The following is a 25,528-nucleotide window of genomic DNA, read 5'->3' as shown; positions in this document are numbered from 1 at the left end:
AGGGGCCTCATTCTGCCTGCCTTCTGAGACACCCAGAGGTCCAGGCCCTCAACCTCAGTTTCGCAGGTCACATGAATGTGATCTAGTTACCACCAGCAGATGTATCAGCTCCCCTGGCTCTCAGTGCTATCCCCCAAAGAGGCTTTACACATGACAGGACCAAGGGAAATCCTTGGTGCTTGTTGGAGCATCCAGAGTTTCCCAGGGTCTGGAAGAGGAAACTATCTGTAAGAGGACAATTCATCAGTTTCTAGGCAGCTGTGGAGTCTTGGTGCGCACAGTCTGGAGACTCTAAAACAGCCAGGGGAGAATGCCAGGCCTTAAGTCTTTCCTCACTCTACAAAGAAAGCCAAAGCCCACATTTGCTTGAAAACTTTCTCAAGGTTGTCAAGGGCTGGGGGAGGCAGACAGACCAAGGTAGACCCTTGTCCCACATGACAGCTACCCCCAGACTCATGGTAAGGGAACCACAGCAGGGCTAACAGGCTCTCTCCCTCCCCTGGACCATTTGCCCTCCCTGGCACTGACCTCCACACAGGCACTTGTGGAGGTTGTGAAACACCAAAAAGAATCTGGATTTTCATTCCTGCTTTCCACCCAGGCAGGCTTCCTGCCAAAATTACCACTGGAAACCAGCCCTGTGGGCCGCAGGAAGGCCAGGGCCTACAGGAAAACGTGCTTTTGTGGCATTCTTACCTCCCACGAGGCTACCTTGACAAGCCCCCTCAAAGCGGGGTTCAGTGTGCCCCCACGGCCTGAGTGGACACCTCTGGATACATCTGTTTCGGAGCTACCCCTGGCACACCTAGATTTCAGCACTCTCTCACCTAACTCGCAATCCTTCCCAATCCACCTGCACAGGTTCACTCAGATGAACTGCAGCCCACAAAGGTCCATGAGGATGTGATAAGGAAGTTTAAATAGGCAAGGCTTCTGCTCCCAAATCTGAGAATGGATTGCCTCTTAAGGTTGGTCAGGAGCCTTGCCAATGGGTTACAGTTTGCGGGGGCTGCACGGCCACCAGGCCTGCTCTGTAAGCTGCCTCACCCTGATGGAGATGGAATGGATTTCTCAGCATTAAGTGGCTTCTTCTGGAACACTTGACTGTCCTGCAATGGGGATGGGTTAGCACCTCTATCCAGTAGGAGGCACGAGACGTTTTAAAACATGAACTCATAAACGACACATTTCCGGGTAGAGGGTGCCTCAGCCCGACGTCGGGGCTGACGGGTGTCCGAGGGGACCACAATGTTTTCTGAGTCACGTCATGCGAGCTGCTGGATAAAATAACCCTGGGAAATGTGACATTCGAACGCTCTCTCTCCAACAGACCGAGCCTCCTGCCTGGGGCAGTGGCTGCACCGGCTTTATAAATAGATTGAACACAAGATAAATGGCCACGATCAATCATGCTCAGAGTGAGCATACTCACCTCCCATCCAAAGTCAGCCTCCTTCAGTGCGGCCCGGGGCGCCACCACGTAGGGGCCAAGCCTCTCCCCAATTTCCATCTTCCGCTTGGCCCAGATCCCCAGACCAGCTCCTGGGATGGAGGATTCCCGCAACTCAAAGTCTGGTGGAATTGGAATGTCTTCAGGAATGTAGACAGGAGCCTCATAGGGCGAGCCCTCCTTAGGGGTGAAGTCCTCGCTGGTGGGGAAGGGGGACGGCGGCCCCATAGGGATGGGGGACAAGATGCTGTCCTCGGTCTCCTCCTCAGCACTCTGGCCGGCCAGCAGGTCCGGGTCGGGTTCATACATATTATTTACAACGTCACCGTCACCTAAAGAGATAATGTAGCATCAGCCTCTGTAGCAAGGGACTCCCCAGGGATGTGGCCCTCATGGAACGGGTCGGCGGGGGGCACCAGAGGCCCAGCAGAATTCCAGCGCTACACCTTCCCTAGCAGGTGGGAGCTCTGCACCATCCCAAACCTGGCAGCGGGCATGCGGTGCCAGCGACTTCCAGGGAGCAGATCCCACCATGCTCCTCTAGGGACTAACAGGCTATAGGCAGCATAGCAGAGCTGTCCCTCATTTGTTCACTGTTTCCAAGTATGTTAAAGGTGGGCATCTTCATCTCTGCAGCCACTGAGGCTGTGCTGCCCAGCTCTGCGGCGGAGAAGCAGAAACAGGGGAGACAAGGCTGTCATGGGAAAGGTGAAATATTTGCTGTGGGATTATTCCAGTGCTTGTATGTGGCCTCAGAGATGAGGGAACTGGGATGTTTTGAAGAGAATTCAGGATCTGAGTTCTTTGTGCGAGACTTGCTAAAAACTGCTACCCCAGCATCAAGCTGCTCCAGACATCACACTGGGATATCCAGGTCCTGTATGGGGTTTCTCCAAGTTCCTGCCGACCTCAAGGCAGATTGGGAATAGCTGTGGCCAAGGACATGGTACCTGAGCTGCAGATCACAGGACTGAGCAAAAGGAAGAGGGGTCCCCAGGTTTATCTGTGGAGGTTGGGCTTCTCTCTAGGGTCTATCATAACCAGAGGTTGATGTCAAGACAGAGCCACTTGGAATATAAAAGGAGCACCTTGGCACACTAAGGCTTCGATGGCTGAGAAGGCAAGGAGGAGATCAGGCAGGGAGGAGAACAATCCCATTCTGGTGTGTACCCCACAGCATCACAAACAGGGCTTTAAACCAACAAGGACTCAAGCAGCCAGAAGGCCAGACCAGCTGAAGCCCCTGGCAGCACAGACAAACAAATGATGAGACTGTGCTCTGGCCACACCAGGGTCTATCCACTGGGAGCATGCAGAATGCAGACAGACCTCAGAAGCATACAAACTACCCAGAATGCTTGAGGCGGGCGGGTGGGGGGTGCTGTCCTATAGCTATTTGAAACACCCAGCATATTACTACTAACCATGCCATCTTGCTGTGCCCAGGAATACCTACATTCATTATCTATCTAGCTTCTTCCCTTTCCCTGCCCCTCCCACACAGAGGTACCATTGCTGGTCACCCTGACTTGACTACTCTAAAGGCCAACAATGTGTACACACTGTAAATATCACACTGTAGCCTATAAATCCCTACTCATTCCCCAACATGTGATTGCACGATTCCTATAAAGGCTTGCTCATTTTCCAGTGTGCACATGGGTAGAAACACTACAGTGTCTTATCAATACAAATGATCGTTATTTGCCCACTAAGACTTTAAAATCGCATTGTGTAAAATGGAAGGCAAATACCAGGCTTCTATCTGTGAAGGTTGGGAGGGGCTGGGGGGTGACTGTTAATGGGTGCTGATTCCCCGACTGGTGGTGAGAATGTTCCAGAATTAGAGATAAAGGTTGGTTGCACAACACAGGGAAGTGCACTTAGTACCACAGGGTTGCTGCTTTCACATGGTTACTTGTTTCTGTTCTGTGAATTTGACCTCAGTCAGTGAGGAAAGCCAGAGGTGTGGTGGAAGGAGGTAGGTCCGGCCCTCACTCAAGTGTGCTGACCCCTGATCCGGATCTCCCATGTCAGGTCCATCCTACTACTGGTCTGTTGGCCTGTGGAAGTCACCCAGGAGTCACGTCCCACGCCCCTCCCTGCTCTTTGACATTGGCTGGTGAAATAGAAGCCTCCAGGGAGACAAGAACTTTCAAGTACAAGAAAAAACGATTTCAGATTCCCCACACTGGCTGCAAACAAACCGGCTGGGGAAGTAACAAAATGTTTTCTTTCAAAAGAAACCAAAGTCTCGGGGGAAAAAATCATGCCGATAACACTTATTTAATTTAGCAGCATTCACAGAAGTAATGACTATGTTTTAAGTGGCCAACGGTTCTTTTTTAATTGGCTGGTGGGATCCTTTCAGAGCCTCAGCGACACGAAGGCGGCAGAGCTCCCTCCACCCCAAGGCCCGGCGTTGTTTAGGTTTGAAAGAACACCCCCGTAAACCTTCCCGTTGCCTGTGTGCGGCAGAAAGGTAAATTAGAAGGGGGGGTAATTAACAAGCCACCTTATTATTCAGAACTGGTAACTGCACACAGCTCACAAACAAAATCACGCTGGAAGCCCGTGTTCCCCATGAAGTGCTCCTTAACTCCTTCGGGGCACTGATGCCACTGCCTCCCCAGAGCGGCTAGAACTCAGATCAGAGCAGCACCTCGGGAGCTCTGAGGGGTCCAAGTGGGGAAATGTCCCCATCCAGTGTACATTCACCTCAGGACGACTTCTCTTCTTTCAGTTGAATTCTATTTCCTCAAACCCCTCACACTTTAATAAAGGCTTATTTAACTGGAGGCCCGGCAAACAGCTGGAGAAGGACAGTGTTTCCTGGCGATTAGAGGCAGGCCTGTGCCCCGGCCCAGCCTCCTGTGCCTAGGTGGTCACCAAGGTTAAGAGACAGCTTCCTTTCTTTGCATTCTGCTGCGCCCTGCACTGGAGAGAGAGAGAGCTCTTCATTCACAGGTGTCGATGAGGGTACAAGAGGCCTAATGAGTGTGTGAAAAACATATTTTGGGAGAGGATACACGGAGGGCTCTGCAGAGGAAACAGTCACCTGCTCGGAATGTTGGAACCTTGGGGGAGCTGAGCATGAGTCTCTCAGTTTTTAGTGGGGTGAGGAGTCTCATGTTCAGCTGAGAGATCAGCTTTCCTCCCTCATGAGCTCCAGGCAAGACGCACCCCCCCCCAGACGGAAGCCCCTCTGCCCCAAAGTGGACAGGCATGTTCCCAGAATGGGTACCTTTCACCTGGCCCTAGTTTGGGTCACAGCAATGGCAGATGCATTTTCCAGGCCATGTTCTCTTCCAGGCAAAAGAGATTGGTCAGGAGGCCTATTTTTTTTTTTTTTTTTTTTTTTTTTTAAATCTGGACCTTTGCAATGGCTTCACGCTGAAGATTCTTGGCTGGGGCTGTCATTCATAAAATCTGAAACGCCTACCAAAATGATAAAAGTGGGAGGGGAGGGGACATGGAGCAGCAGGAAGAGAGGATCAGCAGGAACTTGGCTGGCCCTCGAGCCAAATGGCCCTGAGTCATAGCCAAGTCTGTTTTTAATGCTAGGAACACCTGCTCCATGCCCCAGGGCCTCTCGGAGCCTATTCCTGGTGAACTCAACACCAAGTCCCTCTAAGCATCATGCCAGCCAATATACAAGTGACGATCATGACCCTATGGCATGGAATAGACTTCAGCTTCTCCCCAGAACCAGGGGAGCATAGGCTGAGAGCCCATTGCGATACTGTCTTTCACGACGCTCTGGTTTCCACACCTGGTTTTTAGTGTTAGTCCCTTCCGGCCTCACACCAGAGGGCTTTCTGACCCTTTCACCCAGGGCACAAACCACCTGGCGTCTCTTCAGAGACCCCACTGAAGAGTAAACACGGACAGGATACTAAAGTCTAGGAGAGAGAGAGAGAGAGAGAGAGAGAGAGAGAGAGAGAGAGAGAGAGAGAGCAGTAGCTGAATGCTGGAACAGTTTGCTAAACAATAGTGTCAACCAGCAGCAAAGGGGCTGCCATGGTATCTCCCAGGCTGGGACTCTGCATCAGCTATGCCAGCAACATCTAAAAAAGGTGATCACAGGCAGATCTACACCTTAATCAGTGGCCAGAGGGAGCCTGAGGAATTTTCCTCCAGTTGATTGGTATCTGGCTGTAGTCCCTGTTTTAGGCAGGGTAAGGGTGACACTGGCAGGGATGGCAAGGGAGTGTTTTCTGCCCATCAGTCAGGCAATCAGGGGCAGTGTGTGTGTGTGTGTGTGTGTGTGTGTGTGTGTGTGTGTGTGTGTGTGTGTACACAAATGTGTGAGCATGTAAGAGCTTTATGTGAGCATGTGTTTATGTGAACAGAGATAGTGGTGTGGAACCCTGAAAACAGGCCATTGGGGCCAGCGCAGATCCACCCTCCACAAGTCCTCTGCCCTCTGCCCGGAGGGTTCTAGAGAAAAAGAAAAGATGGTAGGATGCCAGAAGCTCCTAACCACATGGCTAGCAAGCACTAGATGGAGGCCCTGAGAAGTCTCTGGGGTACTCTGATGGGGCCTGAACATTACTGTGGGTGATCTTCACTGCTGGAGGTGGGATCTCCCCTAACAGCAACCACAGACCTTATCTGGTACCTCTCTCAGTCTCATCACCTCATTTTTCCCTCAGAACACCTCCAGTTGCCTATGGGAATATTCTTACTTTGTTCTGCACCCCAAAGCACCACATAACCTACTCCAGCTCATAGGGCACATGGCCATGTCAGTTGTTCCCAGAAAGGAAGACACCAGGCTGACACCTCCAAGTCTACCCTCAAAAGCAAAGAAGTCAAGCCAAGTGTCCACTCAGCTCAGCAATGATGATGTTATTCTCTTCTGGAAATGGAGGAGGCAGACAGGGAGATCAGGACCCTAACCCTAAGCCTAAGCCTAACCAACCCTTCTGAAGAAGATGCAATTAAGATCTAGGGTGTCCAGAGAGATTCAGGGGCACAATACTCACTAGGAGGTACAAGGTATCTGGATGAGGACAAAGTGGCCATTGATTATCTTCATCTTGACTGTGGTGGAAATACAGGCTTACCATGGGACACAGACCAGTGTACACAGCAAATGTTAAGAACATGTCCCGTGGGCCATCTGAAGAAGGTGGGCATTTCCTACATCAATAAGACATACTCAAGGAATGGCATGCAACACGAGAGCCTGGCAGAACTTTGCTGGTACAGCTGTGCATTGGTCTCACTGACCTGTGTCCTTGGGTCCCTGTGTTGTTCTTTACAATTGTGTATGAATCCATAATTTTTTCAGTTAACCTTTCAATGGAAAAGGAACTTTCTTCAAAAGCAAGATCCTCTAGGCCTGTGTGCAGGGTTTTGCACCCTCTGCTTCCGCTGATTCCTAGAGACAGGCCAGAAAGGTACCCAAGACAGTGCATAGCTCTGAGAGTGGTCGTGTGTGGTGGTTTAAATGAGAATAGCTACAGGCTCGTATGTTTGAGTGCTTGGTCCCTAGTTGGTGGAACTGTTTTGGGTAGGATTAGGAGGTGTGGCCTTGTCAGAGGGGGTGTGTCACTGGAGGCAGGCTTTGAGGTTTTAAAGGCCTATTCCAGGCCTTTTCTGTCTCATTGCCTCTAACTTAACTTGCAGATCAGGATGTGACATCTCAGTTACTCTCTAGCGCCAAGCCTGCCTGCCTGCCTGCCATCGCTGTCATGGTCCCCACCACGATGGTCATGGCCTCACCCCCTGAAGCTGTAAGCAAGGCCCTAATTTAATGCTTCCTTTTATAAGCTGCCTTGGTCATTCTGTCTCTTCACAGCAACGGAATGGTGACTAAGATGGCACTCTTTAATTTGCATCCAAGGTGCTTGGGTTCAGGCCTGGCACCAGGGTAGGAAGCGTATGGTAGGGTTCTCTGGCATTCTGCATGGTTCATTAGGGCCCACGAAACAGATATCAGTCTTTCAACCCTCACTGAGAACAGAGCTAGATGTGAGTTTCACAGGTCCCAGAAGACAGGGAACTCTGGGCTGAGAATCTGCAACAGACTGAAAATGGGAACTTGCAGAAGCTGCTTCACCCCGGCTTCCACTGGACCTTGATTGAATGGATCTAACAGTGTAACTGAGCATGCACAGAACTCCAGGTCCTCCGGGAGCTGTATCTGAGTGTCTCAAAGGGGCTGAGGACAGCCTCAGTCAGTTCCACAGAAACCCAGAGTTTCCTGACTTAGAGGGGCTGCCTGGAATACTGGAACCCTCAGATTCTGGTGGGTACTTGAGATGTGGCTGTGGACTTCAGTGTCAACTGAAGTAGTAAGTGGCTGAACCCCTCTGATCCAGGACGTAATTCTCTTGTTCCTGAAAGCCCCAAATCTTGTCTTGGTCAGCTCCATCAGCATCTGCCCTGGAAAGAAACTGAGTTTGTATGACCTACACAGACACTACATTCTCAACCTACATGGGAAACAGACACTCCAAGAGTAAAGCAGACCACATAGGGACCCACAGCAAGGGACAGAACAGGCTACACCTACAACCCAAGTTCCATGTATCCATCTAAGCCCTGTTGTGGGAAATCAGTGCCCCCACCACAAACCTGGAGGCCATTCTCTGTCCAGATACATGTCTTATTTTGGTGGGTATCTGCTATGTATAACTCACAAGCCACGGGGCAGCAAGTCGGGGCCTGGGAAGAACATGCATCCTCGAAGCCACCTGGGCACTTTTTCAATGGATTGGTGGGTGATGAAGTGTGATCAGGCCAGATACTGCCTGGACTTCCTTAAAATGATAGCACTGAGGTTTGTCCTCTACCGGGACACATGCATGTGCACATGTGTGATACCCATACAGACAGACCTGCACCACACACACACACACACAGAGTCACATTAACCCCCATCCTGTAAGTTTAGAAACAGATGCAACTACAGAGGGGCAGTGCCTTGGGATGGGTCCTAAAGGCCAAACAGAGGGAGGGCTAAGGGGAACCCAGCAGTTTTTTCTATCCCCACCCTATGACATTCCCTCTGGCCACTGTCCTGAAGCCAAAGGGCCAGAAACCCAGTGTCTTCATCTAATTGGATGCTGATCCTGAATGGCCACCACTGTCCTTCCTAAAAGGGAACGAAAAGACATCAACAGAGAGGAGGGAAAGCACAGACCCGGCAAGCAGAAGCAGCCCCAGAAGGAGACTTGGGGTGGCAGGCACAGCCTGTCTTGCTGGTGGATGTAGAAAGGGACAGACAGGCTGGCTGCAGCCCCACTGAGCACTACAGAGCCATCGCAACCACCCCCAGGGGCCAGGCTCACCAAGGAAGATTTCCTGATATACCTCATAGAACGCTGGCCCTTAGTTGTAACTATCCTAGACTCTGCCCGCTGCTGCTGGGGCAGGGAGGAAACCTCCACATGCTTGTACTGTTCCCTCCTCGTGCTCGTCCTCAGAGGACATGAACAGCTCATCTGACAGTGATTCTTAGATCTGGCCAGCTCTTTGGAACTGACATCTTCCCACTGTAGAGTTGAGGTCAGATCACACACCCTGGATCCACACCTACCCTCTTGGCTTCCTAGCAGCTCCCAGCCACCCCATCTCTCCCCGGGAGCCCATCCAGGCTAAAGAGACATCACAATGAACCAGTGACATGCTTCCAGGAATATGCAGCCAGTGACCAGCCTATGCACTTTCCCCTGGGGACTGACAGCTGTACTTGTCAGAAAGCTACAAGGCTTGTGGTTTCTTGTGGATATCTCATCTCCCTGTTTGGCAGAATAGCAGCCCCTGTCTGAAGGCTGTTTTCCAAGCTTACAGGGAGTTGGGGGCCCAGGGGAGCGTTGAAGAGTCAAAGGGAGTCTGCTCAGAATTACCCAGAACTGATCCAGGAACAAAGGAAAAACCAGTCCATGCCCTGAAGAAAAGAAAGCCTGTCTGAAACAAGGTACACCCAAAATATCTCAGAAACAAAACCCCAAACCCAGGTCATCCATCTGTGGATCAAATCATGTATCCAGGGGAACCTCAGTGAGACCAAGGAGCTCCTTGCCCCATGAGTCATACACGCTGTCCACAGCCAAGCTAACCCAAGAGTGTCACATTGAATCTCAGCCCACCATTGTCAGAGATAGGACACCTCTATATGGGAACCACGGAGGTTCCTAGGAGGCCAGGAGAGACACACACTCTTCCCTGGCAATGTCCACCCAATGTGTCAAGTCTGCTCATTAAGGGGTTCCCTGGTGATGTGGGGCCACCTAGGGCTTTAGGGTTGGAAAGTGACTGAGTACTCCTATGAGGGACAGTGTAATACAGTAAGGGCTTGTTTGGACTCATCTGAGCCCCTGACTGTCATATTAGCATAAGACCCTCAGGGCCCTACAGAGGGTCAACGTGATGTGGCAGTAACCCCTGGAAAGGCCCATCTTTGAGTCACCTCCTCTGAGTTCACATGTTGTGGTTCTAGGCAAAATGAATGGTTGAAAAAGACACTGAGAGCAACAGGGTAGGATTTTTTTTACAGACACGGTAGACCTAGTGGCATTGGGTGTTTGGGGACTTTTGCTCCTGTCACTTGAAAGTCTCACAGTAGGGTCCCTGGTCAAGAAGAATTGGGTCCCCAGGGACTTAAGAGAGCAGTAGTCTATGGAACCCACCTAGACCTGGACAAAGGGGTGGAAAAGCACCAAGTGTTGCAAAAGGACAGGGTCGAGTTCCCCTGCTCTGGCCGCACAGGGCTCCAAAGCCTCTAGTTTTAAACCACAAGCCACTTCTTTTCACCGAAGCAGCTTTTTATTGGGTTAGGGAGAGCCAAGGCCTACCATGCTTCCAAGTCTCCTCACTCACCACCACCCCCACAACAATGTGGGCAGAGAGCAGGTTCACACCCTTCCACAAAATGATGAGCGGTGGTTGCAGTAAAACCCAACGGTGGCCATGCCTTGTAAGTATCTTTTTAAAGGGAATACAGCGGTGGCCTGGTATGTATGACACCAGCATCATGTCTTCTAGAGGAGGTGCTGCTTGGATGTCAGCAATGATCTGGAGCTGCTGCCATCATGCCAGCCAGTAGCAAGAACCCTCAGGGTGCTTTCTCCTGAAGAAAATAGCAGGACCAAACACAGGGCGCCCCACCCCAAAGGTAGCTCAAGCTAAGTGAAGCTCCACTAGCCTGTTTAAATCAGATTGTAACACCCACTGATCAATTGGATGTCACCACACAAGTGAGACCACACTTCAGGATGTATGACACTCAGTCACCAAGGCTTTGAGGAAACAGTCCCCAGCTGGCCACATGATGTCAAACTCCGGAAGCTGTAGGAATGACCCAAGGGAGTCTAATGATATGCTGTCTCTCCTTGGTTCTGCCCATTCCTGTCAGGTCTGCTGGACATTGCTAGCATTGATGTGGGCTCACTACTGGGGGCTCACTTACTAATTGAACCCATGAAACTTATGGCCATTACTGCACTTGATCTAATTCTTCCAGAGTCCATAAGACAGGCAGAAATGTTACATCAAGCACATGGAGTCTGGAGAGTGGATATGTACTTAGAACCCCCACATTTAGTTGTACCTAGCTGAGGAACTACATAGTCTTCATTCTAAGATACCTAAACTCTATCCATACCCACACTGATAAGCTATTCACAGGAGGCATTTATTGATGCCCTTGTCATGGGGACAGATTGGATGAATGAATGTGTGGGTGGGTGGGTGGATAGATGGGTGGATGGATGGATGGATAGGTGGATGGGTGGATGGATGGGTGGGTGGATGGATGGATGGATGGGTGGGTGGATAGGTGGATGGGTGGATGGATGGATGGATAGATAGGTGGATGGGTGGATGGATGGGTGGATGGATGGATGGACGGATGGATGGATAGGTGGATGCGTTGATGGATGGGTGGATGGATGGATGGATGGATGGGTGGATGGATGGGTGGGTGGATGGATGGATGGATGGATGGATGGGTTGATGGATGGGTGGATGAGTGGATGGATGGATGGATGGATGGGTGGATGGATGGATGGATGGGTGGATGGATGGATGGATGAATGTACAGGTATTGTGGGTATGTGACTAGATGGAGGAGGTGACAGATGAACGTTAGATGGGCAGATGAGTAGATGGATGGATGGAGAGTAGATGACTAAATGAATGGTTTTGGTTAATTGATGGATAGGTGGATAAATGGATAGATGAATAAGCAGATGGGTAGGAAGATGAGTGAATAGATGGGTAGGTTAGTGGATGATAGGTGGACAGACAGGTGGACAAATAGACTGAGAGAATGGATGTGCAGACAAGCAGATGACAAAGACAGGTGGTTGATAAATGAATAGATAGATTACAGTATGGATGAATCTACAGGTAGATGATAGGGGTGAGGGAACCCCTGAAAACAAGTCATTTCATTTGTTTTGGGTTTTGTTTTTGAGACAAGGACTCACTATATAGCCCCATCCAACTATGAACGTACTCTGTAACCCAGCCTGTCCTGGAACTCACAGTCTTCTGGCCTCTGCCTCTAAAGTGCTGGGGTTATAGGTGTCTGCTGGGAAAAAGTTCCTAAGGGGGGTGGTGAACGTCGGGCCTCTCCTTTCCTTCCTGACAACAGAAGCCCACCCTCCTGCACTCTGATTGGTTAGACTGCAAAGATACTCTTTTTCACATAGACCCCTCCTCTCGAAAATGGGCCAGGTGTTTCTCATGTCCCTTCAAAGCCAGACCTTTTACCCACTCCACTCATGTGGGGTAGCCTGCCTGATCTAACATGCCATGGTCATTTGTGTGAATTACAGGTTTCAGACAAAAGCCTGCTGGCTTTTCAGAGATGTTGCCTCCCACTTAAACTTTCTTGGAGAAAAGGCAGAGCTTGGCCTCTGACATTTGTCCCCACTTCCTCCTCAGTGACAAGTGGAGAAGAGGGCTGCGCATGAGTCTTTCAGAGATCCTAGCAAAGTTCTCCGGCTTGGAGGCCTGCACATCACATGGGCTGTAAGCGTCAGGAAGGAATAGAAGGAAAATGATCTTGATCTCCATTTCTGCAGGAGCCGCTGAGGGGAGCAGAGGCAGAGGTCATTCTCAGGGGACAGCCACTATGACAGACCAGCAAAGCAGACGTTTCCTCCAGAGAAGGACTCTGGGATGCCAGAGGAGTTTCCTAAAGACTCACTTCCCCCAAAATGGGATGTTAGGAAGGGACACCCAGGAGTTGATCAGCTCCCATCTGCTGTATCCTCCGTCTTTGAAATATGTGTGCTGCAGTGACTGCCTCCAGCCCTACGGCTCAGCCTTGGAAACTGTAACAGACAACCTGGCGAGAGGCTCGGTACCCATCTCCTGACAGGCCAACCACCCAGGGTTCTGCCTCATCCATAGCAAGAGGCTCATCAGCATTCTTCCAGAGCCAGGACTGATTCCAGCAGCTGTTAACACAGCAGATTAATAGGGCCAATGGCGCTGCAAACATGCTAAATGTTAATAGTAATCAATCGCCGTTTACATTCTCAACCCCGTCCACAGGGATGGCCCCAGCTGCAGGGCTGATGCAACCAAATTGCCATGAGGACTCGGGGAAGCCTGGGTGGGTAGGTGGCTAGTGCTGGCTGACCTGAATCTGGTACAGGTCTCTCTGAGCCATCTCTCCAAAGACTGGGTATATGGAAGCACCCCATCAAGGAGCTTGGGCTGCCCCCCTGGCTTCTCCATCCTGACGACATCAACCATGTGACCTGACCATATCACCCGCATGCTAGCCTTTGTCACAATTATGAAGGGAAGCATAACCCACAGAACTGCCTCTTCTTTGCAGGTGAAGGAAAGGCTTAGAGCCACCCAGTAGAGGCAGCTTCAGGCCTGTTCCTGGCGTGGGCCTGAACTAACCTTATGAATAGTTCTCTAGCCACCCATGATAACAGCTGGCTCACTTGGGTCCTCATGTACAAAATACCTCAGAATATGGCTTTACTTAGAAATAAATTCTTTGTGAATGTATAGACTTCAGATGAGACATTAGGATGTTCAGGTCCAAAGTGAGTATTCGGAGGGAATGTAACCCTGTCACACCTGAACTTCAGACTTCCAGCTTGCACCACCCAGTTGATGACAGTTTGTTCCAATGGCCCCCAAAACCATCCTAGTGGACCCTTCCAACCCATTTCCACACAAAAAGAAGCCAACAAGCTGAGGGCGAAGAGCCCTAGCAGCCCAAGTAGCTCATGCTGGTCTAGGGTGTCCTGTAGGCCTCCCCTTGTAGTCTCTGAGCCACCTGCTGGCCAGGGTCCTACCCCAGCCTACCTCAAAGTAGTATCCCATGCCTTTGGACTCAAAGACAGCCACATCACTCTAGAAGAGGAGACATGGTGAATGCCCAGGCCCTCCCTCTGCCCTCTACTCCAGTGCGGTCCAGGGCTAGTGTACAGCCCACTGGGGTCCCAGAGCCCAGGGCCAGCAACCTGAATCCAGCCCTTACCGAGGGCCAGCCCCGGCCACCTGGCCCCAGTTAAAGCTGATGCATTATTCCAAGACGATTATTTGTCCTGCAATGCTCTGGGGACACTGAGCTCTGCGGCAAGCCCGCATCTTCCATTTCCTGGCCGCCTCCATCGCCTGGGGCAGGCGCTGAATGGCTGTGATGCCTCTGTAATTTTTATCAAGGCTTGTTCCTGGTAAAAAGCCTCTTTGTTTCAGAGAGATGTGATTTGGCCTTTTTCTTCCTCTCCTTTATTCCTTGGTTAATATACCACTTCCCCGAGCCCCGGGGGCAGCGAGGTAGCCCACGGATTGCTCAAATCTCAGTGTTTTTCTTCTAAATCACAGCAAGGCTCCCTGGCCCTGCTGAGCCCAGTATGAGCTGGCAGGCTGAGCGGGTGCCCTCCTTAACCCTTTGCCTGCTGAATGGTCAACATGTAGGCACCTCAAGTTTCAGAATGGGCGTGTTGGGTACTCTGCAACCTCCAGCCCAGACAGCAGGACAGGGGCTTCCTAAACAACTGGAATGAGGCTGGAGTGGGGCTCAGCATTACAGCACCAGCCTGGCAGGGAAAGGTGCTGAGTTCTACAACCAGTACTGAAGAACAACATTTAAATTAAATGCTGGCAAAATACACATCACATAAAATCCACCATCTTCTCCACTGTTAGTGACAGGTCAGTGTCTTCAAGCACAATGTACACACAGGTCCTTCTCTTGAACACGTCCTATGTTGGAACTGAAACTGTCTCCATTAAATATGAAGCCCCATATTTCCTCCCTAGCCAACATTCTACTGTCTGTTTTCATGAATCGGTCTCCTCTAGGGGCCAGATGTAAGTGGACTCTCACCAGAGTTGGCCTTTGGCGATCAGCTTATCTCACAGAGCACCTTGTCTTCAAGGTCCCCTCCCCACCTCTGGGTTACAGGGTGCATTGAAACTGACTTCCGTTTTAAGTCTGAATGGTGCCCCACCATGCTTGCCTTGACAGACACAGTGGCTTCCACCCTTTGACTAGTGTGAAGAATGCAACAGTGAACATAGGTGTGCAAATACTGCTAAATCCTGCTGTTTTGGAATAGGGTTCTAATAGGCTGTTCTCCTAGAATGAAGCCTGCTTTCTGCCAACAGCTGCTGCTCTGAAAAAGCCAGGAGAGGATGCCCGTGACCTTGCCACCCCACTCTGGACTGAGTCTCCTCTTCTACAGTTAGGTAGGCAGCCCCTCCTATTTGTCCACAGGTAACCGACTTATGCAGTGGGTACCCTATTGTGCTGCACAGTGTTCCCAGGTCAGGGTGGAGGGCCAGGAGCCCTAGAGAAACACCAGGAAGTCAAGCTTTGCATTCTTAGCTAGGTTGCTAGTTAGGGATTTTGCACTTGGAAGATGCCTGTGGGGACGCTTTACCCTCCTCAAATCACCTCAGCTCCTCCTCGGTGCTTAGCCAGGCTTGCTTGGGCCTTTCAGAGCCTCTTAATAGAGTCAACCAGAGCCCAGGCAGGACGTGGGCCTAATAAGTCTAAAGGGGCCTACAGGAGAGGACTCAGGTGTGGTCAGGCCTGGGACCCGTCTACAGACTCGGAAGCCATGGTGAACACTTGGAAGGTGGACCAAGGCAAGAATGCCACCTTTCCCAGAAGGCCACACCTGCCTGCTGCAGGGTCCCTGTGCTTGGCCAGGGCAAGCTGAATGTGTTCTCCCGATGTCTACTCTCTGCCCCTGGCAGCATGGTGGAGGAGCAAGGGGTTAAATGCTGAGCAAACTCTGTGACAACTGTCACCAAACTATTTATAGACACATTTATCTCTACAGCTCCTACCAGCCGGCTTGTGGCTGCCATTCACAGGCCAGAGTAAGGCTGCAAGTAAACCCATGTGCCTCAAGAAAATGAGGGTGCGACAGCAATGCCGGCAGGGCCTGCCCTTTGCCTACAACGCTGGTTCCTGGGAGCTCAGGCACTGGGACTGGCTTGCCATCACCCCAAGCTGCTCTTGGGGTACAGTGAAGCCACCAGGCTCTATTGGTTGGGTGGGCAGTAGGAGGATAAGTGGCCCTGCTTGATTGGCACCACAAGGCAGAGGATGAGAGGTGATGGCTTCTGAGCCTTTTCCTCTATGGCCTCGGCTGTAGATAGGGCAAGCCTTAGGTCCTTGTATAGCTGTGCCTGTTTGGTGAAACGGAGGCCAGCATCAGGGAGGGCGCAGGTCAGCATGTTCACTAGCCTCTGGCCCTAACACTGGGGAACAGCTGACGTGGCTTTTTTGTCTGTACTGGGCCTGGGTCCTCAGCCTCCTTTTCACTCTCCGAGGCTCCGCCTCTTTTGGGCACTGTGGCCTCTGGCTCTCCGCCCTGTCCTGGCCTTATACCAAATTAGGGGTGAAGAGCTACAGATGCTGAGCCCCTCTGCCACAAGGAAGCTTCGTGGGGGGATAGTGCCACCTTGTGATCTGGCTCCAGGGGATCAAGCAGAGAGTTTGGGGGGACTGTATTTCTCAGGGGTCACCTACTTTCTGTTTTTTCTAGTCTCCTGCCTAATGCCGCCCAGGGGCTGGGGCAGAGTGAGGTGTCTGCAGGCATAAGGTCATCCAGAGAGCATCCCACCCTCCTCAGGCCAGAGCCCCCACCCTGGAGCAGCCTCTACCTCCTCCACTCCCCTTCCCGAAGGCTGCAAGTGAATGGCTATCCTAGTTCTGCAGACCATTCTGCTGATAAAGACGTTTATAGTTTTAACCATCAAATAAAGTGCTTAACTCCACCTTGTTGTTCTCCCCTGCTCAGCCACTCTGCAGCTTCATTTAGCAGGCCAGTGGTGAGAGGGAGGGGGAAAAAGAGAGAAAGAAAAAGAAAGAAAAAATTCATTAATTTTTATTAACAGGGAGAGCCATTTGTTCCCTGTGACAATATTTGACTTGTCGAAATGATTTTCACCTCTGGCACGAGGTGCGCGCTCCCCACATACATCACCCGATTACTTGGAGCGCGCCGGCCGCAGTCATTAGGCAGTGAATTAACGGCAGTCCCCACCACTATTAATCACCCTGACAAAGGCGTTAGCTCGCCACTGACCCGAGCACGGCCCACGGACACGGCAGCCGGGATGAAGACCGCAAGCTGGGGGAGGTGACAGTGCTGTGGTGGGTGCCTGGCCTTTCGCTGAATGCCCCTCGAGGTCTTGACAAGGTAAGCAGGGTAGCTCCCTGGTCCCGGTGACAGAGTGATGCGGCAGCAGGGTGGCAGGGTCCCTGGTGCTTTTTCCATTTTCTCGTGATCCCGGGTGCTACAGAGACTTTTCCCTATTCCTCACTACCCAGCCTGGAGGCAACAGCTAATAGCATCCCATTTTACAGTTCAAGAAACAGGTGCAGAAAGGCCAGGACCTCCTGCCCAAGGTTGTGAACTGTCAAGGAATGTCACCAGAGTTCTGATCCAGGCCTAGTGATTCCCACTGCGCCCCCTCCCACCCCCACATCTTGGCTCTAACATCTCCCACTCGAGGGGAGGTGTTGGGGAGCTGGAATCCACTAAGAACCCTGAAGTGTGTCCTTGGGTCTGATGGGTTTCACCATAAAGCTTGTTGACCCCACATAGTCAATTCTGACTATTAATAGGACCCCAAGATCAAGGGTTTAAGGAACTGTTTTTTTGTAAAATTTGGCTTCCAAGTCCCAATCTGTGGGCCTTGTGACAAAAAGAGCTTTCTTTACATAAACACTGGACACTCCCACTGAGCAGGTGGGGTCACAGAGGCTGGGACAAGAAAGTCCCTGAGCTAGCCTGAGACATCCCCCTCAAAGAAGACCCTAATGGCCCTTCATCACAGCCATTTCTTGGGATTTTGTCTCGAAAAAAACTCATCTCTAGAGGGTCATAGATACAGGGCTATAGCCCACACCCCTCTGACTGACTCTAATCATGTGCCCTGGGTGTGGCCAGGACTCACCTGCAGATGGGAGCCCTAACAGCCGGACCTGCCAGGCTCAGGGAACTGGCTGCATACCCCATGGCTGCTCACCCTCAGAAGGGAGGGATGGCACCCACCTGCTGGGGACTTCCAGGACTCAGTGTCACCTTCCATAGGCAGGTCAGTTCCCTCCAGCGCCATCCTTCCCTCAATCCTTGACATACGTTCTCCATATTTCCCATGTTAATACAATTAATCAGCTCTACGTTTTAAACCAATTTCTTAGAATTAACCCAGGCGTCAGGTTTGTATCTTAGTCTGGGCTGAACCAGAGTTTGAAAGAGCTGGGGAGGTGGGAGGGGCAGCTTCTTCACACTTGTCTTCTCTCTCCGGACTTCTCATTTTTTATGCCTCAGCAAATTTCCTAATTTTCCTCATTAGCAACTAATTTACAAGTCTCAACACTCTTTCCACCTGTCCCTTTCATTGCGGACTTTGCAAGATTGGAAATAGGCGCTTGCTCACTTGCGCGATGCTGGTTCCGGGCTTCCAGAAAACGGGGCAATGCTGGGTGGGACCAGAGATGATTCCAAAGCCCTATGAGGGGCCCTTCTCTGCCTATGGGGGGTTCTCGACGGGAGACGGTTCATATGGACCATACTAGAGTATGAACATGATCCCTGAGGCCAGCACCCTAACCTCTTCCTTTGCAGCCTACCTCTGCAGCTAGTCATGTGGCCTGAATTCAAGTCTCACAGGTGGATTCCCAGGGAACTGAGGGCAACTTTGCACCTGGACACTGGCTGATTTTGAGGATGGCCTTGGCTGGGATTGTCTTTAAAAAGTCTCAAGTTAAAGGGTAACTGTAGTGGGCTGAGGCTCTGGCCTTGGAAAAGACACTGTCCCAAGCTCACTGGGACAGACTAACATCCACCAAGCCCTTGCTACTTACAAGGCACAATCCAGACTGGCTCATGGTGTTTCTCTCCTCCAGGGGAGGCAGGCAGAGGCAGAACAGAAGTCAGTTTAAGGCCCGAGTACCCTTACTCCAGGGTGCAGCTGCAGGTGCTTGACCAATAGTCTTGAAGTCTCTGTTTCTCCTGGTGTCATCTATGCAGAAAGACCACCTTGAGAACCAATGGCCTCTACTCAGGTCTGTGACCACTTACTTCACAGGGGAGAACCTCGGGCTTGATCAAAGAGCCAAAGAATCTGTCTCAGACTTGGCTCTGGCTTCTACCCACCTGCCTCTCTAACAGCCAGAATATGCTGGTGATTGCAGGGGACATGAGGTTTGCACCTCGTGGTTCAGGGCACTGAGCCGGCGGGACGGGAGCAAGCCGTGGATACTGGGTAGTGTCTATCCCCTTAATTCTTTCTTTTAAATAATTTGCCTTTCTTTATTATCACTTTAAAAATAATTACTTATCTTTACTTCTTTGCATATTTGTAAGTGTGTGTGTGTAGGACGGAGGACATCTTTCAGGAATTGGCTTTCTTTTTCCACCGTGTGGTTCTTGATATTGAACTCAGGTCATGAGGCTTGGTGCTAAGTCCTTCAGCCACTGACATCTGTGGGCTCTCTTGAGTAGTCTCATCCCAATGGGGGTGGCAATGGCCAAGAAGGCTCAGTTCAATGGTACCTGAAGTACCCATGTGTAGCCAAAGTGATACTTCCCAACATCCGAGTTCCTCCCTGTGGGACCTGAGGGAGGTCCATTTCTTTCTAGAATTTTATATACACAAACCCTTGGAGTGCTGCTCCTCAGCCTGACATAACTGGCCCATTCTACTTGGCTGGGCCTCCTGGGCACCTGAGGTGTGTCTGGGTATCGATGTCCCCAGCCCAGCAGTAAGGGGACCACAATTTCAGAGCAGCGCTCTGGGCTGCTTCTCATTACCTGCTCACATTGGTTTGATTTTCTCTGCTAGGTGAAAGATGATGGGCAAAGCGAGACCTGAAAACCCATGGTTTCCCCGCAGTTGATGAATTTCATCCAAACAGAAAGCAAGATGATGTTCCCATACACCACTCAAGACCAGGCACTAACCCTACCCACACCCCTACTATAACTACTTACTGAGTCCTCACTCAACTTATTATTCTGTTAAGCATTTGGCCAAGTGGTAGATCACATCAAAAGGCTACCCCAGACTCAACTGTCCCCAGCAGGACCAGACAGAGAGGGTACCCAGAGCCTTTGTTATTGACCCAAATGGTCTGTGTCTGGGCAAGCCCTCAAGTACAAGCCGACCAAAGGCAGAGGAATGGTGACCATGATGGGGATGAACAAGCCAAGGAGACACCTGGCAATGCACTCTGCAATGCTAAGATAGGGAGTGGACCATTGCTGATAAGAGTGCAGAGTCTATTCCTGCTAATCTCAACATTCCCTGCAGGAGTCTGTTTCAGGTATGTGAAAGTCAAAGCATACTTGGGGCACAGCAGGCAGGACGCTATAGCCCCCCCCCACTTTCCTCAACACAGCCCCCCCACCTGCTGCAAGCCTTGCCTCATGATCGCAACAATTCCATGACCTCATTCCCTCTTGGGTCAGCTCACTTGACCATGCCTCATGCAAGCCACTCACCTGCCTCGGGTACTTAGAGAGCAATCTCTCATGAGGCCATGCCACCTTCCAGGCACACTTCTATGGAAGCTTGCTCTGTGGTCAGCAGTGTTTTTTTTTTTTTTTTTTTTTTTTGTTTTTTTTTTTTTTTTTTTTTTTGGATTGCTCTGACGGAGCCCGTCTGACGGAGCCAGGTGTAGTTCCAATCTGCAGAGTTCAGCCTTTGTCACTCCATAAAGCCCTGGCTGTGACTCAGAATGCAAGAGACTCATTCCTGAGAGCTGTCATTCCCCCTCCTGCCCCCTGGAAGACTGACATCGATCATGTTTCCAAAAATTAGGAACAAGGAGGCAAAACCTTTTAGTCTACAGAACTTTGTCTTCTCAGATTGCCCATTACATTATTTGCCAACCTCAGACAACCTAAAATTATTTTACATCATTTTTTTTAGAATCTTAGAAAACCACAGAAACAGAATGAGTGTCTTTACCACACATTATACTTCATCTCTTGGCTGGATGTCTGAGTGGCTCATAAACCACACAGTGGAAATCCACGTGAGACATGGGCCTCGGGGCCTATGGGCAAGTGGGATGTCTCAGAAGAAACAGCTGCAGAAGACGGGAATGGCAGGAGGTTGTGTCATCTGGAGAGGAGCACACTGACCAAGAGGGCATCCTTAATTACTGAGGAGTAAGACCTCAGTGGATATTTACACCCCGTGCATGTCCCAGTATCCCCCAAGTTCATAAGTACTTCTCGTCCCCAGCTCAGTCAGCCACCAGGTGAGTCCTCACCCATGTCACTGTGCCATCATAAACAGAGAAATACAGACACAGACACACACCAAGGAAGTACCTTGTGTGAACACAAAGGAGGTTCAGAGCCTTCAGAGTCTCTTGGGAAACCTGCACTTCAGACTCTAGAACTGTTTGAGGCACCCGGTCTGGGCTCTTCACTTAGCTAGCCCCAGGAAACCAATATCCTGGCACTCTTTTACTGGGTTTGTATAGCTTTTAACTAAATACCAATGTGCCAGCCACTAGGGGGTTCTGGGGTTTGATGGGTTATGCAAACCCAGCAGTCTATATGATCCACCTGGAAGTTCCCAGGTGGAAGCTGAGTGACTCATCAGAGAAGGGACCATGCCAGAATTTTCTACACATACTTCCTTTCAAGATCTCTGGGGATCCCAGGGCCCCAGAAGCATGGCTGAGATGGCCCTTTCACCTTTGAACCTTTTTCTCTGACTGCTAACATTCCTTCTCTACAAAGCAGGGACAGCAGGAATGAATGAGGAGAGGGCTCAGCAGTATTTACCAGAAAGCAAACCTCTGTCTGATTCAGTGTGGTCACTGCCTTCCACACAGCTGCCTGGATGCTGTTGACTTCTAAATTACTTGCTTCCTGGAAACTGTCATTTTCCTAACCAGGTTCTCACAAAGCTGGGGATGGGGCATTTAAATAAAGGCTGGTGCCTGGCACTGTTGGCAGTCCTGTGACCTGGACTAGCACAGAGAGGCCAAGGGGAGCCTAGCACTGAACAGGCTGCTAACCACGAGTATCCTGAAGTAAGAACCTGTTTACTGCCCTGGAATAAGTGATCATCTAAATACATGGACCAGTAGATCCGTGAAGACCGAAGCAACAAAGGTGCCGAGGTGGGTGGATGGGGGGGGGCTGTTTCCTTGTGTGATAAGGAGGCTGTAGGTATAAAGAGTGGCGATGACCGTACGACCCACAGGACAACCCAGAGGACAGATTCCATGACACCAAAGAGCACATTGACAGGCGACTATAGTATGTCTTTCGTTCTACCAGAATTCAAAACACAAAGCTGTTTCTCAGAGTCGGGTTCCCCACATCACAGACAACCTTTCCCCTTGTCATCAGAGGTCACCCTTCTTCCCGGCCGGGATCAAACATCCTTCCAGCAACAGTCACACTTGTTTTGTTTTGTTTTTATGACACATCTAGCACAAAGTGACTTTGCACAAGAAATGAAGACGGTCCAGAGTGGGTTAGATTCTTGGGGCCTCAGGGGCACAGAAAGGAAGCAGCTGGCAGAGACCCTTCGTGTTCCAGGGGCTCGTGACAAAGTGCCTCCTGAGCCGGCCCCGGCCATGTCACTCGGAACACAAAGGGCACTGCCAAGGAAGTGATTTTTAAACCTAATTGTTCCCATTTCTTTTGTTAAATGTCTTTAGGGGTGCCTGGAGATCTGCTCACAGGAATACAGCAAAAAATACGTGTGAGGGCTGCACACTGCGAAACTTGTAAACAAGACTGAGATGTAGCTAGCTACTTTTGCCTAAAATCAAGAAGTACCGCATGCACATTTTTTATGTGCTGGGTGAAATCCCTGCACAAATGTCTGATATTCAAGAAAAACCATCTCAGCTCCTTCTTGGCCTGGGGTGGGCTTGCGGCTGGGGGCCATCTTTGGTGACCAGCTCCTCCTGCAGCCGAGCGGGCAGGGGACACTTAATTGTGGAGCCCGTTTGCTGGCAGGAAGCCCTGCCTCGTCCAGCGGGCAGCCAGCATGATAATGAGACAGTTTCTATGGAAATGAGCTTATAACTATTCATTTTCTCCCCATTCCCGACCCATCCACAAAGAGGTTTTCCAAAATGACCCCCGTTTTCCTACCCCCAGCATCTCCTCACACCATTGCCCGACCCGCTAATCAGCTCGAGGAGAAAGGAAAGAGGAAATGCCGCTCTTTGACAAGATGTGGGAAACCACCTCGATTTGTGCTCGGTGTGGCTGTGACCAGAAAACAAAGAACCCTCGCCGGATCCAGGGGCCAAGTTTCAAGTAAACTTTTCCGGACGCACCGAGCAAGTGTGTTTTTGTGTGTGTTTTTTCTGGGTAAGATCTGAGCGCTGCTTCGCCGCTTCTTAAGAAGCTCTGTTCTGCCAGAACACTCAGTGTGGGTCCCCTTCCCTCACCTGCCAGCTGTTCTCTTGAACCTGTGTGTCCTGGAACAGTAAAGAACCAGGGAGGGGGCTCGGCACTCCCAACCCACCTCTGGGGTTCTCAGCAATGAAGAAGAATGGTGGAGATGGGTATCATGGACCTGCCTTTTCACTGTATTTTACTGAGCCTTTTAAGGTCTCTAGATGAACAAGAGGTGAGGTACAGTGATGGGATAGGGGAAAGGCTCAGGCCCTGCTCAGCCCCTTATCAGGATTTGATAAGGCAGCTAATATTTCGGAGCCTTGGCTGTTCATCCCAGAAATCCAAGCGGGAAGGGAACTCGACTGCACAGTGGGAAAAGTGAACAGGTCATTCCTAAGGCACTCTGGCTTGGTGTCTCAGGGCAGATCCTAGATGTGGGGCCTGTCCAGGGTCCTCCCTGGGCAGGATGGTTCAGGTAGTGGGCATCTCTGAAGGTCACAGAGTTACTGTGACCTCCACAATGTCAAGTAGACTCTGTGCACACAGTAGGCACTGCAGGAATGCTCAGTGAGTTCATAGATGAGGGTAAGACAGCGGGTGTCAGGGGATATGGCACTTATGGCCATGCCATCAGAACGGATATGCACTGGACACTAAGAACACTGGAGTGTGGGGGATCCTAGGTGGCTAAGGTGCCCAAGAAAAGGCTCTGGCATCTACTGGCCATATGTCGTCTTTCCTTTCTGTCCAAATAATCCTTGGTCTCACTTCGGGTGTCTGGGTGCCAATCCCAGCAGGGTCCACCCATTTCTTGGGGTCACTGTTCAACCATGTTCCTGATGTGTACATGCCCAGTTGGTTGGGTGGCCTGAAAATGAGAAGGTGAGACCCCCCCCTAGGTGGTTGTGACATTCTGATAAACAGAATTGTTGGGACAGTGTGTCCACATAAGATGTGGGATATGCTGACAGTCAAGAAGTCGCCACGGTTTTTTCTGACTGTATTTTGCCTGTGTCTCCACATATTCTGAATCTTCTCTAACAACCTGATATTTTTTCAAGACAAGGTTTCTCTGTGTAGCTTGGTAGACCATGCTGGCCTGGAACTCACAGAGGTCCACCTGCCTCTGCCTCCCGAACAACCTGAGTTTTGGTGTCCCTAGCTGCCTCTGCAGGCAGTGCCTCTCTCTGGCAAGAGGTACGCTGGCTCCAGGTTCCCAGTATGAAATCCTGACTCCAGAACCTCAGAATGTAGCTGTTTAAAAATAGGGTATCCAAAGAGGTCTTGTGTTAAAAAGGGGACAGTGGGATGGGACCACTTAACCAATACAACATGTGCCTTTTTAAGGAGGGGTAAGGACACAGACACACACACGGGGACAGTCCTGTGGAGACACAGAGGGAAAGTACTACCTGCAAGCCAAGGACAGAAGCCTGGGAAGGAGTCGGGTCAGAGACCTTGGGCTTCTGACCCCCAGAGCTGTATTTGAGCTATTGGATGTACTGTGTTCCAGTCACTTCCTCATGGCTGCTGAAAAAGGCATGCAATAAGTTCCTACCCTTCCAATGACGTGTTTCCCTGTCTGCCTCCAGGGCCCCAAGTCCACATCCCTGGCAGAGCCTGGTGGCTGCCCTAGTGGACAAACTTTCTAACCTCTTTAAAGAAAAATATTCAACAAGCCATCAACTCAGCCCCTTCTTCTTCCTCCACAATGCTGGAGCCTCCCTGAGAGTCAAAGTAAAAAAATCACAGCTTCCTCCAGGTCTCGTGAGATCAATTTAAAAATACCAGTGCTAAAATTCAAGGTGGAAAAAAAAGATCCCTTAAAAAAAGTAATAATTAAGTGACTCATTTAAATAATCATAGCACACGTTCAACACAAGGTAAGTTCTGAGGTTCGATTTAGTTCTGATTCCCACTTTGGGAAGATCACCTTCTTGACGGGATTTGTAATCCTCTTTCTGCCCGAGGCCTTTCGCTTCTGAATAGTGAGGTCCACCCTCCGTCAGTTTACAAGGAGAGAGGGATCAAGGAGCTTTCATCTCAGAAGGACTGAAGGAGGGAGTTGGGGAAACCACTGCCAGACAAAACACCACAAACAGAATTAACAAACTACATAAGTGCCATAAAAGAAAAAGGAACATGCAGGCCGAATTTGAGACATACGTGAACCAAAAGATTATGGGCTGTTTATTGAAATTCAAATTTGGCTGGGTGTCCTGCTCTAGTGTCTGCTTAG

The 25,528-nt window shown here is 50.6% G+C and overlaps 1 protein-coding gene across 8 annotated transcripts in view; it reads right to left on the bottom strand.

The window, feature by feature from the left end:
- Prdm16 (PR/SET domain 16) overlaps positions 1 to 25,528 on the bottom strand; it is a 320,716-nt gene that overhangs the window by 210,696 nt on the left and 84,492 nt on the right. For all 8 annotated transcript variants that reach the window (XM_027398486.2, XM_027398493.2, XM_027398488.2 and 5 more), the window contains exon 2: positions 1,433 to 1,782. In XM_027398486.2, the coding sequence (XP_027254287.1) occupies positions 1,433 to 1,782 (350 nt within the window). The remainder of the gene's footprint in view (positions 1 to 1,432; positions 1,783 to 25,528) is intronic.

This window comes from Cricetulus griseus, chromosome 2 (assembly GCF_003668045.3).
Source record: "Cricetulus griseus strain 17A/GY chromosome 2, alternate assembly CriGri-PICRH-1.0, whole genome shotgun sequence".
NCBI classification, from domain to species: domain Eukaryota; kingdom Metazoa; phylum Chordata; class Mammalia; order Rodentia; family Cricetidae; genus Cricetulus; species Cricetulus griseus.
Note: the sequence above shows the minus strand (reverse complement) of the source record. Positions and strands in the feature narration are given on the sequence as shown.